We start from the raw sequence: 15,549 nt of genomic DNA on the forward strand, positions 1-15,549 counted from the left end.
TGTCTCTACAGTTGATCCCAATGCACTCTAAATATTTGGATCCGTCAGCGAAACAGCAACAGATTGAGGTATTTAAGAGGCCATGCTACAAATCCTTGCCATCCCGCCGGCTCCCTGTGGGCGCATCTTTGTGCCCCACACATTAAAGGTTGTTTCTCCTTTTCATTTTGGGCAGTCCATCACTCTTCTGATGTTCTTTGCTTCAACTCACCCCTCAAAAAGAGGAGGAAAGAGACTCAATTGTTTGGATCCCAGAAGAGCTCTGAGCTTTAACATCAGTCATACCAAAGACCATCATTTGGACAATCAGTTCCTTGTGGTTTTCTCTGGTGGTAAAAAAAAAAAAAAAAAAAAGCAAGGCAGTGCAGAAGAGAACTTTATCCTGGTGGATAGTCCTGTGTATTTAGATCTGCTGCACATTGGCCAAGCAGCAGCCTCTGGAAGTATTGAGGGCAGCCGTTCTACAAGGGCCAACAGTGCGTCTACCACTGTTGTGGCATGCAGGGTGCCTCTCTTTTTATGTATTTTGTCAGGCTACAATGTTTGCATCATTGCACACATTCACAAAGTAGTTTGTCTGGATAGCTCGGTGCGTCATAAAGGGCATGTTTGCCGTTTCGTCCTACAGGACTTTTTGGTCTGACTCATTCCACACACCCACCACCGGGGAAAAGTACTTTTTCCTTGGTACCTATTCTAAAGGTGAGAAATCTGTGGTTAGAAGTATCCATCAGAAAAACACGTTACTTATCTTCAGGAACGCTCTTTTTGGTGTAACAGCAGATTCCTCACCTCCCTCCCACTAACCCGTTCTGTGCAATAGACTATTTCCATGTAAACATGTCCTTTAGTAGAGATCAGCACACAGGCACAAATAATTGTTTTTTGGAGTTCTGCATCTAAAGTTAAGAAAGAAACTGACATTAGCGCACATTGGCAGTGCTTATATGTGGCTCCAGCCATCACCTCTGGAGTGGATGCAAAACCACACAAAGCCGCCTACTGGCGCTTTGCTGAAAAATCTTCATGATCCAGCCTGGCACTTGGAGATATTCTAAAGCTGAGGACTTTTGGGTTAAATGGAGTATCCAGCAGAAAGAGTGTTCCTGATTAACTCATTCTTTTAAAAATCTTTAAGAAATTGTGAATTGGCATAGTGCCATACTTCTTGTGTGGAAGACATAATTATCTTTGCATTCCCCCTATCTGAATCCTTCCATACTATTATGCGCATTCTTGAAAACAGCCTCAGTGCCTGGTCAGCCAGCTGCCCACTTCTTTTAAGATTTAGAATTGGAAAGCACTTTGTCAAGACTTTACTAGTGGCATGCTTTGCTTTAGCAAAAAAAGATCCAAAAGTAGAACAGTATGAAATTAGTTTAAAACAATGCAAATATAAACCAAGGCTTATTTGTTTAATACTAAGACATTGTATTGTTGACAGCTCAAAGACATTGGAGCTGCAGCAAATTATACACACTGATCAGCATTTCAGTGCCCTAACCTACGGGCTCACTGTAGTTCTCTCCTGCCTCTTCGAGGCATGTGGATTATGAAGGAGAATTGGCAAGGCAGAGGCTGTAGGAGAGGTAAAACAGGAAGCCTAGCACCACCCCCTATGGGTCAAAGTGTCACTGGAGCCACAGAAATGGGGAGGGGGTTTTCTCTGCAGCTCTGATGTCTCCCTTCGTTATGCCAGACGAAGAAGAACAGTTAGGCAGCTGCAAGGGCAAGCCAGGGGCTGACGCCTGCCACTTTTCACAGCTACTTCTCTGTTTGGCAGTTATTGCTTAAGCCGTTTGTAAACCTTACACTGCAGTAGCTGTAAAAGAGTGTAGAAACTTTGTAACTGCTTAAGTATTTAAACCTAGTGTGTCTCCCAGGAGACCTTTTTTAACTAGGGTGTTCTGCTGTCATTGGGAGAAAGGATCTAAAACCTTTGCAGTCCATCACAAAGAGCTATACCAGCCATTAAAACTCCACTCCTTTTTATTGTTAAAGAGATGACAGGTTAAGTTTAGTTGGCCTGGGTCTCTAACACTGGAGCAGACGTCTGTATAATAATTTGCAGGGGTTTTTAAGGCTGTAATGTATGTTTTTTTTTTTTGGGATGTGCACCATGCTCTTTGTGGTATTACTCAATTAAGTAGTTACATCTAGTAGAGTAATAATTACAAAGAACTATTACTTATGTTTTAATAGATTTGTATGGCACTGATGCTCCAATAGTGTGCTTACATAGAACAGTGTTTCAAAAGACAAAACACTACACTGAGGAGCACAAAGCATATTACCAAAAATGAAGTAGTGAACATAGTGGATTAAAGAATGTGTCAATAAAAGTAGTTACCTTGTGTCGGGTATCATAATTTGCTGCAGAAAGAACTGAAAGGGGTGAGTTTTTAGTAGTTTCTCTGAGAAAGAGGAGATTAGGGGGACTTCCTAATCAGCTGGGAGAGTGTTCTAAAGTGATGTTACTGCACCTTTGATGATTTGATTTTGGCTTGTGAATATTTGAAGGTAGGCAGCATAGTTTGTGGGAGTGTGTTTACACCTGTTTGGATTCAGGTAAACATTTTAATTGACTCAGTCTGAATTTCAGTTAACTTAAGCACCTAACTACACTACTCTTAACTCTTATCTTCTAGGTCAAAGGTCCCATGGTTAGAATATAACACAGCTCAGATGTATTTAAGCAGCAACATTATATACCTGCTAAACAAAATCTATTTTAGTGCAGCACTAGGAAGGTTTTTTTTATTGAATCGATAAATACTCCTAGTCTGAATCTAAAAGGGTGACGTGAGCTTCCCTAGAGGTCTTGGCAGGTTGACTGCAATTAGACAAAGAAAAGATGAACCAGGTAACACAGGATTGTCTCTGTCCAGTGTTCTTGAGTGGATTCACTTTACAATAGATTCAGGAGGGAAGGCGTGTTTATCTTCTCATACCTCAAAATGTGTTCTTGGGTTGATATGCTAGACTCAGAAAAAACAGGATTTAGATAGTTAGTAGTGGGGTCCAAGAGCTGAAAAATTTAGTTCAAAACGGTAAAAACTCCACCCCATTAAAACTCCTGAATATTTCAATGGCCCCATTGACTGCTAATGTCGCCCTTTTGATCATTGAGTAATTCTACTCAGGACTTATTTGTATTTTCAGAGCACAATCTGTCACTCTTTCCAAATTACTGTCCTTCTGTAACCCAACAGCATGACGTCTTTTTCCGCTTGCTTCAGTGTCTACAGTATTCTCCGTATCCAGCCAAACCCCTTTGAGATCGGGGCACTTTGCTAAATTTGTTTTAATGAGAATGAACACCTCACTGCATTCACTGCTCCATTCAAAGTTCGAATGCTTTTAGCACAATTCTCGGAGTGTGAGGATTTGAAAGATAAGATAGGTGTAGAGCAATTGTAAAACTCAACTATACCTCAAAATTATATGACTTTGGCTTTACTTTCAGGCATCTCTAGTTAACAGACATGGTTTACAAACTAATTTTTATGCCTTACATCTTCTCCAGATATTGTGTGTCCAAAATGAGAAATGTCTTCTTTCCCAAACTGACATTTCTGCGCCTACAGAATCAGACCTGCCTCATCCAAAAACGTAATGCCCTCAGAAATTATACTCTTGCCTGGTAATAAGCCGATGCAAGATATTAAAGAACCTTGCATCAGCAGTAGTGGACAACATCTCATTTTGGTAAATAAAACCTATCTGCTGCACCCTGTTAATTTAATCTTCTCAGGTGAACACATAAACTGACTTCTCCACTAGCTTTTCGAACTTCTACCATAGGTGCTAACCACTTGGTAGTTCCACTACGTTCTGTTATCACTGAATTTGCATTCCTTTTCGGATTGATTTTATGGACGCAGTTGTAAAGAGATCAGAGCTTCTTGCTAAAAATTTCCAAGTTTTGAAATCTTGTTGCTTACTCATCACCTGATGCCCACAGACCTGAGGCTCAATTCAACACTGAGATCCAGATAAACCCCTAGATCTCACTGCTGTGGTCATCAACAAATATTGTCTCCTTTAATCACCACAACTGCAACTGCAACTCAGCCTCTGTAATCAGTCAGAGTATGAAAGTAACCTACTATTTGTATTGGTTGCCCCAATTACCCCCGGTCTAATACTTGTCTTCTGTAACACCACTCAATTTTCAAAATGTACCTTAAAAATTCTTGCAGATACAATATTAAACCTGCAACACAAATCGAGCAACATAACCATTCCTCTGTCATTAACTTTTACTAAGTCATATGTTCTTTCTCACACTATCAAAACAATTTCTTCACAAAGTTTTTTCAGTTTACTCACAATTTAACTACTAGATCCATAGCATTTTGAAAAGTGTCATTTTTTTTCTTGCACTTATTTCATGACATTTTTCAAGTAGGAGAATCCTTGCTCAGTGCTAAATGTCCTGAGTTTCCACATCTTAAACAGGAACCTTTCAATAGACTTAACTTTTTACTACCACTTTTGTTCGCTTCTGCATTGACTTCTCCACTGCCTTCACTGTTCTGTTCAACTCAGCCACACAGGGCATGATTTGTTCATCTTGTTTAGCAATCATTACTACATCATGCAAAGAGCTTTCATCCTTCAGCCATATTTCTTATCTTATTTTTTCTGATTTACAACACAAAACAAATTGGCCTCTCATTCTTTCTTCAACAAACTTTAGCTAACTCTCCAAATTTACAAGAAGTAAGTTTTTGACTGAAGCGGTAAACTCCTCTGGTCATTGGATATATGTGGCAAAATGATAGCGTTCTAATTTGGTACTTACTCTAGGTAGGTAATGTTTTTCCAGTCTTTAAAAACTCACTTATTTTCATTTATGACTCTGTAAGTTGGTTAGCCGTAGGGTGCCAATTGCAGTTGGTGAAGAAAAAGCAGTTCCTCAATGAATAAGTTGCTCCAGATTGTTTACATTCTAGTGGTGACATTATGCAAATTAGTGAAACAGTGTAAGACAAATCCAGTTAGTGAAAAATTGAAGAAGCAGTTTCATGGATTAAGTATATTGTAGGTGTGACTGTATTACAAGTAGGACTGTAATGGTATTGGAGTGCCGGTGGTTGAATGCATTCACTTGACCGTCCATTAGAAAGCATGATGAAAGCAAACAGTGCACCAGCGTAAATTTTTAAAACCAGTTAAAAAGCAAAAACTGACAAGAGATAGCAGAATTAAAGGCCTTCGTGAGACAATGGCAGCAGAAACAGATCAATTTACCTTCATCCTGTGTGTACACTGGTCCTGAGTTATCGCCTGCCAGACTAAGTTACTCCATGCCAGAAGGTTGTGTTGAGATGTGACTATTGTCGCCAGTTTAAAAATTCAAGATGATATACTACTGAGTAGGTATGAGGCCACTTTATTAATGCCTCAACTACCAGTACCTGTTTCTGCTGGAATCCTTCTCTTATAAAAACTGAAGCAGAAGACTATAGGGCAACGCAGTGCCCAAGATTATAAACTTTTCCACATCTTAAACGAGGAACCACATGACCTTCTTTAACATTTTCTGAGAATAATACGCACAAAAATGACATTAGGAAATAAAATCAGATTTCAGTGGTGGTGACACCTACAAACGGAGATTTGATGGATTATTTTACTTGGCACAGTGGCTCCAAAGTGCATTAAATGAAAATTGATTTAGGAGATAAGTCGGTGTTATGAAAAATGTAGAAATGGGTATGTTGATGAGCTATTTATTTAGGAAAGCGGGTACCAAATCACTTTAGTTTGCCTTGGTGGGCCATTCAAAACTAGTGAGGTGAAGGATTCATCATTGCCTCCCAGGTTGTCGATCCATCACGTCCCACAGATCAGTGGACCCTCACTCCTGACGGCTCACCAAGTTTCTAATCTATTTACAGATGTTTTACGTGGATTCTTTTTTCCATAACAGGTTGGCAAATTGCTTGCACTTATGGGTCCAGTGAAATACCTAGCTAATTTAGACATCATAAAAGTGTAATGGAGGTTCCATTGCACAGCCAGCTATGGGTGAGCGAAGTCTTCTCAGATGCTAAATAGCTAGGTCTGACGAGTAGAGGCACAGACATGGGACATGATGGGAGAGTAATTGTAATGTATTTTACATTTGAAAGGCAAGCAATGAATTTGTAAAGTTGTTGTCACTGATTTCTTACCTCATGTGGCTTCCTGACTACTTTTGCAAATTGATTGCATGTAATTCGTGATCAGAAGCCATGAGTAGAGTACTACACACAGTTATCTTCTTTCCGAGACCTGACACTGGTTGGGGATGCATACATAACTGTTGTCCAGCAGGCAGAGGAGTAAAAGAGGTGAGGAAGGGTCACACAGTAGAAGCCCATCCACTACAAGTCCTTCTCACCTCCTACTCAGTCACTTGAATTTCACTCCTTAGCTTTAAAAAAAATCACCTTCTCCATGTCCCTCATGTAATGAAGTGAACTAACACCACCTCAAGTTTATGAGCAAAAGGTGAATGTGCTCTGAGGAAGCTCATACACACCAGCCTCTGAAATGGGCAGTCTTTGAAGAGAGCATGTATAGGTTTTCAGGTCTATAAAAATGTAAAATGCAACATTCCTGTGTCACAATAATAGGCATTTAGATGAAAAGAGGGATAGCAGAACTGCTCGTTGAACTGCAGATGAAAACAGGGATAGCAGAACTGCTGATTGGACTGCTGTCTGCAGCCAAATTGAAAACAGTGTTTTCTGTTAAAAAATAAAATAAAACATTGGTAAAGCCAGTACATCTGTTGTTGGCTGGCAGCTTTTGTCTTTGCCAAGGTTTTCAAATGTTTTTGTGAAAACATATAAGGGGGACTACTTTCTGTCTATAAGTGCACATTGTGCAAGTGCAGAATGCCATCATTGCCAGAGTTAAGAGTGTGGCTGAAGTGGACTGAACTTGTGCCTCGTGCTGTATGCTGTGATCAACAGAACGAAAATGTGAATGAAACACTTGCTGACTAATGGATAAAAAGTGCTGGCTTAAACCCCATGTATATTATTATATATATCATTTTATTTAAATCAAAAAAATTTGGCTGACTCCAGACCTCAAAGGTTTTTCTTCTCCAGACTGCAATTAATGTGGAAATACAAGATGGATCTTTGCAAAGTGCTCATTGCAGCGCTATTTCTTATAGTCTGATTATTGTAATCTGCCAGGGAAGAGAGATCATTGTTGTATCTGCATGTTCCCTAGGTCTTAAAATTAAGAGATGGGTTCTTTGCATGTTTCTATGTTGCAAAGATGAAACTTGCTGGGATCTCATCACCTAAACAGTTTCATAGGCTGGTGCGCCGATAGGTTCAGGACACAGGAAGGCCCATCCATTTGATGCCTCAGCAGAGAAAGTAGATTTAGTCTCTGACAACAGGAGGGCTGCGGATCTTTTGGTGTATTTCCCCTGTCTTTTTGCCTTCTGAGCTTCTATTCTTATGGTATGCTGGGCTTAGTTTTTGCTGGCGCAAGTGCTCCCTGTGTAAATTGCATTGGTGGTTGGTTTATCCATGGTTGGCATACCTGATTTACTAGTAAGTCCGTAGTAAAGTGCACTATGTGTGCCCAGGACCTGTAAACCAAATGCTACTAATGGGCTTGCAGCACTGATTGTGCCACCCACATGAATAGCCCTGTAAACATGTCTCAGACCTGCCACTGCATTGTCTGTGTGTGCAGTTTTGAACTGCCATGTCAACCTGCCAAGTGCATCCACTTTCCAGGCCCAACCCATCTTCTTTTGTACATGTAAGGTACCCGTAAGTTAGGCCAAAGGCGGCCCCTCGGACAGGGCACAGTGCATTTAAAAGGTAGGAAATGTGTTTGTGAGTTTTACATGTCTTGATAGTGAAATACTGCCTAATTCGTTTTTCAGTATTGCAAGGCCTATCTCTCCCATAGGTTAATATGGGGATTGCATTTAAATTCCTCTTAATTGTAACTTCCCACTGGGAGCAGATGGAGATGTGGAGCTTTGGGTCTCTGAACTTACAATTTAAGATACATCTATTAGTGAAGCTGGTTTTTAGAATGTCAGTTTGAAACTACCACTTTTAGAAAATGGTAATTTCCTTGCTTAACCATTATGTGCCTCTGCTTGGCTGCTGAATCATCATCTGGGTGAGACTGACAGTTAGGCTGGTTGTGAATTCACTCAGTGACACAAAGGGAGCTGAGGTGTGTCCTTCATATCCTGATGGGTTTTCCTGGGCTAGGGGGTGGGGGAGGAGCTGACACCTGCACCTGAAAGACTGTGCCTGCCATCACACAATGCAGTCTCCAACTCCCTGGAGTCTGTCTGGAGCCAAGCTTGGGTAAGTCAGGATCTTGTGAACAACAGAGACTTTCCTTTGAAGTTTACCTACTTCAAAGGCAGTAATGAATTTAAGTAGTGGACCGAAAACCCCAGACTTTCAGAACACTTCTGGATCAAGTGGAATCTCTGCCAAGGAGATGAGCTGAAGAGCTAGAAAAATGAGTACTGCCCCTTTGCTGTGTGTGCTTTTCTGGGTTGACCTGCAGTTGCTGCTTCTGCTTTGGAGAGGACAAAGGCTGGACTTTGCTGGGTATCCTGTTTGTGAAGTTTCTCCATGGGCTTGAAATAGAGCTTGCCTCCTGTTGGAAGTCTCAGGGATATCAAAGACTTCAAATTCATCTGCCTACAGCACTGGGAACGGTGTGTTTTGTGCTACCACAGAAGAAAAACCACCACAATGCCATCAATGATGTACCCTTTTCACTACAGGTCACTGCAAGTCACCCATATGGCAGGCCCTCCTAGTCCAGAGGGCAGGATGCAAGTACCTGTGTGTTTTGGCACCCCTGCACTAGCAGAGGTGCCCCCACGAACTCTATGTCCATTTTCCTGGACTTAATGTGTGTGGGGACGCCATATTATGCATGTACTGGACATGGTATCAAACATGTCGGAATCATACGACAATACTGTTGTCAGTATTGGAAGTATGATTTCATGCACCCTGGCAAGCTGCTTAGATGACCCCCAGCATTGCTCCGACCAACCTTCTTGGGTTTTCCGGGCAGCCCAAACTGCTGCCACCCCTCAGACAGGTTTCTGCCCTCCTGCTTGAACAGCTCAAGCCCAGGAAGGCAGAACAAAGAGTTTCCCTCTCCATTTGGAAATATGGTACACAGCTTGGAAGGGGTAGCCTCCCCAAGCTACTGGTATGCTTTGAAGGGCACATTTGGTGCCCCATGTACATAAACCAGGCTACACTGGTTCAGGGACCTCCAGTCTGTGCTCTGGCGCGAAAGTGGACAATGGAAAGGGAAGTGAGTACTCCACTGGTTGACAGGGACCTTTGGGAGCATCTGAGTGGCCAGGTCAGGCAGGTGACATCAGAGCCCCTCCTGATAGGTGGTCACCTGGGTAAGTGGCCAGTCCCTCTTTCGAGGCTATTTAGGGTCTCCCTCTTTGATAGATCCTCAGATTCGGCTTGCAAGATCCAAGCAGGACTCCTCTGCAACTTCTACTTTGACTTCAAGCGACTGGACCCTCCAGCATTCTACAACCTGCAACCATGACATAGACTCTGCTTGCAACATTTTTTACACAGCTCCTTCCAGCTTCTGCAACATTTCCCTGGCTGTGCATCCTCTGAGGGCAGCAAGTCTTCAGTCTGCACAAGAAGGAAAAAGGAATCTCCCTTGGAGTGAAGGAGTCATTCCCCTGCATCCGCAGGCACCAACTTCAGTGCTGACCAGCTGCGTGGATCTTCTCTCATCCTGTGCTGCATGGATCCTGCATCATGGGTGGTGGTCCAGAGTAGCCCACTTGGTCCTCTCTGCCAGCTTTCCAACTTTGGTGGAGGTAAGCCCTTGCCTTCCCACACAGGACAGTACCCCAGTGCACCATGTCTCTTTCAGCTGCCAAGGCTGGTTTGCATCTCTCCAAGGGATCTTCAGCCTTTGTGTTGCCCCAGCCCTCTGCGTGCTTCTCCTGCGGAGTGGGACCCTTCTCCAGTAGTTCTGCGTGGGCTCCTCAGTGACTCCTGGTTCCTTGTCCAGTGGGTCTCCTATGGGGGCTGCCTCTTCTGTGGAGACTCTGCCGTGCTGAGGGTCTCCCTAGGACTGCCCCTGTGGGCTGGTCCCCGCCAGCTCCATTTTTGCTTCACCGCGACTTCTGCCTTTGCCAAGGCTTGTTGGTGGCTTTTCCACGCCACTGACCGACTGCAACTATCCATCCGGCTTGGGACGTCGACTGCATCCTCCAGGAACTTTTCACCTGCTCCAGGGCTGCAATCCTGACCATTTTCATCCTACCGTCGACCAACTCCTGCATCCACACTTGGGTGGGTAGTAGCTTCTACTCCTCCTGGATTCTTCTGTGACTTCTGGACTTGGTCCCCTTCTTCGACAGGTCTTCCTCTTCAGGAATCCACCGCTGGTTTCTTGCAGTCTTTTTCGAGTGTTGCATTTTCTTCTTTTCCTTCCTTTTGGGTGGTTGGGGGAAAATCCAGTAACTTACTCCTTTCTTCCTGGTCACTAGGAGGCACTGTGGTCCCTACCTTTGGGGTTTCCTAGTACCCCCAGCTCCCCGCTACACATTCCGCTTACCTAGGTGGGGTGGTCCTGTGTTCGCATTCCATTTTTTTTAGTATATGGTTTGGGCCCCCCTAGGAGTCACTATTGCCTATTTGCATTTGCACTGTTTTCTATATTTTCTTATGCCTATTGATGATAACTAGTGTGCATATTTAGTGTGTTTCCTCCTATTGGAGGGTTGTCTCTCTAGTACTTTTTGGTATTGTGTCACTAAAATAAAGTACCTTAATTTGTAGGTAACACTGAGTGTTTTCTTTCATGTGTGTAAGAGCAGTGTGATTACAGTGGTATTGCATGAGCTTTGCATGTCTCCTAGATAAGCCTTGGTGGCTCATTGACAGCTACCTCTAAAGAGCCTGGCTTCTAGACACTGCCTAGACTAAAAGGGGACACCTGGTATAAGGTGTAAGTACCTCAGGTACCCACCACACACCTGGCCAGCTTCCTACAGCAGCGCACCCCTGGTCTCACTGACGCCGTCACCAAGCCCCTGCTTGCACTGTGACCTATGGGCCCTGTATGTTGCATCTCCTCGCTTCACACTTCAGCCTTGGTATCCTTGACGACGAGACTCTGCGCTGACCCAGATGTTGCTGCCTGCACCGTGGCCTGAGGACAACCCTCGCGAGGTACACAAAGCACCGTCCGTCCTGCACTGCAGCCATGCTCCACTGACACAAGCACCATTGACTCCAGCATCGTCAACAGACGCCCCTGTCTGCACCTCGACCTGCGGACGCCTCACGGAGCCTGCCCACGTCATACTGCAGCCTTGGGCCCTACCGAGGACAGCGCTTCAGCTACGACGACGACGCTGCCTGCACCGTAACCTGGAGACACTGCATGTCATACAGCCCCACTTCACACTACAGGCCTGGTCTCACTGATGCTGCAGGGCACAATCCCCGAGCTGCTGTCTGCACCGTGACTTGACAAGAGACTCCCATTTTTAATACGTGTTAAGAATGAAAATGGATCATTTGGAGTTAGATTCATGGATGTGTTTTCTGTTGGCTTTTTACTGGTAGTGTGTGTGGGGGTCTGACAGTCTCAATGGGTGTCTGCTATTTGGAGTGGCGGTTCTGCAAATGTGTGTGTTAGTGGCTGATGGCATGCCTGAGTATAATTTGCATGTGTGGCTTTTAAGCCCATCCTTCTTAGATATAAATTGCCTTATACACTAAGGACTTAGTTTGAATGAGGATGGTAAAGACATTTTTACCTCAAAGTGGTGGGAGGCCAGAGCAAAATCCATTCTCCAAACCTATGAAGTGCATGTGGGGAAGGCTGATGGATAGGACATTGGTTCCATCATCAGGCTTGGTGGATATTGGACTTCACGTACTACATAGAATCTGCCACTGCTTTTAGCTGCATTGCTTGGCAACCTGGGAATGGCACACACATTTCTCTAATGTGCAGCATTATATTCAGCATGTCAAAGGCACTGATGTGGGTATTGGCAATTTTCCAAACTACACGTACTGGTTTATTTCCAGAACAGTTATATCGTCGCAAAGACCGCCACATTTGGTGAGTGGGGCTACTGTCATTCTAGGAGCTTTGGAAAAATATAACAGACCATCAGTTTTAAAGGTGTTGAACTCTTAATCATGTCCGATTTATGATCTACTGATACATCGGCCCCACACACTCCTAGAAAGACACACAGGAGTGAGAAAAGACTTGTAATTTCTGTATTCTTACACCATCGCACCATTCCTGCAACACATCTCCCTGCTTCTACCACAATCCTCTCAGAATCTTATCTTAGCCAAGACCATTTTGAATATCTTAGTTGGTCCCTGTAGAAGGGTGCGTCAAGACAGATATGTTGATTATGTGAGTCCAGGTGTTTCTGGAAATAACTGTGTGTGTGTGTGTGTGTGTGTGTGTGTATATATCTGTTTATCTGTTAGTGTGTAAGGGCTTCTGTGGGAGTGTGCAGATCTCAAGGTTTTCATGGATTGCTGAGTGATAAGGCTATTCTAAGCATGCATTATGGTAGTAATTTCTGACATTTATGAGCATTCATGAGTCGAAGGAGCTGGGGCCTTTGTGAAGTTTGCTCTGGCATAATGACTACAGGCCTTGACATATTGTAGGCACTGAAGGTGACCATACCTGCAGTAATTATTGTATTCGCATAATGGTAGTCCTATTTGTAGCGTGTCTTTTTATGGATTTGACATTCTTGGCAATGTGCTAAGCTCTGGTGTGCATACTATTCGTAATTCTTTATTTTGTATGCATTACAGCCTGGGGTCTCTACATACATCCACCCATGCTCTCCCACCCGTTCACCCATCCTTCTCCAAACTCTTCCATCCACCCATCCATTGACTTCTTCTCACATTCACCTGATTAACTATCCAACTACCACACACAGAAAGTAATTGACAACAAAGACGCAGTTTCTCATATAAAATAACCTTTGTCAGGGTCTCTTTTAATATACTTGTTTACTTTTTATTTAGGCTTATTACACTCAAGGTCCTTAACAGCATTGTGTTGCTTGGCAAATCCTGTAAATACGTAAAAGAAGCAAACATGGAAGAAAAGTTGTTCCAGCCTCCTCCAGCCTGCACCCCATTGAAACCTCTCAGTAAACCCCAGAGCAAACACAAATCAACCCAAGGTAACGTGTAATATGTTTTACTAATGATACTAGACGTGGATGCAGGGATGCAGAAAAGATCACTCTACTTGAAGATATTTGCCTTCTCAATAAAGTTTATACTAAAATATATGCTTTTATATCAGATTTTAGGCAGTGAGGTTCTCATGCAGCTATGGATGTAAAATGTTTTTACTGTTTATTTGGTAACTTTATATGTAAAGCCATTTTTAAGCAGGGTGACTGACATCAATTTCAGCTAAATCCTGACTTATTTTGAGACTTTTTTGAAAATAAATAAATATATATATGTTCGATGGCATGTGTAGCTGCAGATACACATGCTGTGCATTATCCTGCCATCTAGTGTTGGGCTCGGAGTGTTACAAGTTGTTTTTCTTCTAAGAAGTCTTTTCGAGTCACGAGACCGAGGGACTCCTGCCTTTCGGCTCCATTGCGCATGGGCGTCGACTCCATCTTAGATTGCTTTCCTTCCGCCATCGGGTTCGGACGTGTTCCTCTTCGCTCCGTATTTCGAATCGGAAAAGTTAGCTAGTTATCGGAAAATTCGACGGTATTGTTCGCCCTCGGTACCGGTTTAGTGTTAGCATATCGACACCGAAAAAAAAAGAAGCGGTCTGGCGGCCCTTCGGGGCTTCCACTCTTCGGTGGGGCCTGGTCGGCCCGACCGCGTCTATCTTCAAACCTCATGGACCTGACCCCCTTCCGTTTCTGCCCGAATTGCCACGCAAAGTATCCTTATACAGACGAACACTTGGTCTGTAATCAGTGTTTATCTCCGGAACACAGGGAGGATACTTGCGAGGCCTGTCGGGCTTTTCGATTGAAGAAGATCCTACGCGATCGAAGAGCTAGAAGACTCCAGATGGCGTCGACACCGGCCGAGCGGATCGACGTTGAAGAAGAGGAGAGATTCTCCATTCAAGATTCGGACTTGGACGAGTCCGAAAGTGAGCAGCCGAAGACGCAGCAACAAACTGTGATTAAACCAGCCCCGGCAAAGACTCACTCGAAAATAATAAAGGCCAAGGGGATGCCACCGCCAACAGGCCATGGCTTAACCCGAAAACAAGGTGACCAGACATCGGCACCGAAAAAGGCCTCCCAGCAGCCGAAGACATCCGACTCCGGTCGAGATACCGGCTCCGAACCATCTCGGCACCGAGAGTTCGACACCCCTAAAGTCAAGAAGGTTTCCTCAGAGCCGAAAAAGACTGCAGAAAGCTCCGGTGCCGAAACATGCAGCCTCGGAGCCGAAAACAGGCTCCTATACGGAAGAGCAAGGCCTTTCAAGTCAAATGCAAGGGCACAGATTTGAACAAGAACTGGGCATGGGAGAGCCAGACCATACCCAGAGGAGGCTGCACATACAGAAGGACACGGGGAAAATCCAAACTCTTCCTCCAATAAAAATCAAGCGAAAGCTAGCATTCCAGGAGACAGAAATGCAGCCAAGGGCAAAAGTGGCAAAAAACAAAACACCACCAAGGTTCTCGCCACAGCATTCACCATTGCATTCGCCACACCTGTCCCCAGTAGCAACACCCCCAATGCAGTCGCCCACACACATGGGGATGACACAAGATGACCCGGATGCATGGGATTTATATGATGCACCGGTCTCAGACAATAGTCCCGATTGCTACCCGCCAAGGCCGTCACCACCAGAGGACAGCACTGCATATATGCAGGTGGTTTTCAAGAGCAGCTACATTCCATAATGTAGCAATGCATGCGGAGCCTATAGAGGATGACTTTTTGTTTAACACCTTGGCATCCACTCACAGCTCATACCAAAGCTTGCCAATGCTACCAGGCATGTTAAAACACGCCAAACAAGTGTTCCAGGACCCAGTAAAAGGCAGAGACATCACGCCTAGGGTGGAGAAGAAATATAAACCTCCCCCAACGGACCCTGTGTTCATAACACAGCAATTAACTCCTGATTCGGTGGTAGTGGGAGCAGCCCGACAGAGAGCAAACTCCCAATCCTCAGGAGATGCACCACCGCCCGACAATGGAAGTCGGAAATTCGATGCAGCAGGCAAGAGGGTGGCAGCACAGGCAGCCAATCAATGTCGGATTGCCAATTCTCAGGCTCTACTGGCTCGATACGACAGGGCACATTGGGATGAGATGCAACATATCATCCAGCACTTACCCAAAGAGTACCAAAAACGTGCCCAACAGGTTGTTGAGGAAGGACAAACGATTTCAAACAACCAAATAAGGTCTGCTATGGACTCAGCAGACACAGCAGCAAGGACAGTGAACACTGCTGTAACCATTCGTAGGCACGCATGCTTACGGAG

At 44.2% G+C, this 15,549-nt stretch overlaps 1 protein-coding gene across 1 annotated transcript in view; it reads left to right on the forward strand.

Moving 5' to 3' along the window:
* Positions 1–15,549, forward strand: part of TAPT1 (transmembrane anterior posterior transformation 1) — a 272,524-nt gene that overhangs the window by 240,593 nt on the left and 16,382 nt on the right. Inside the window, exon 13 of the mRNA XM_069202339.1 lies at positions 13,077–13,237. Coding sequence (XP_069058440.1) covers positions 13,077–13,237 — 161 coding nt within the window. The remainder of the gene's footprint in view (positions 1–13,076; positions 13,238–15,549) is intronic.

This window comes from Pleurodeles waltl, chromosome 1_2 (genome assembly GCF_031143425.1).
Source record: "Pleurodeles waltl isolate 20211129_DDA chromosome 1_2, aPleWal1.hap1.20221129, whole genome shotgun sequence".
Classification (NCBI taxonomy): Eukaryota; Metazoa; Chordata; class Amphibia; order Caudata; family Salamandridae; genus Pleurodeles; species Pleurodeles waltl.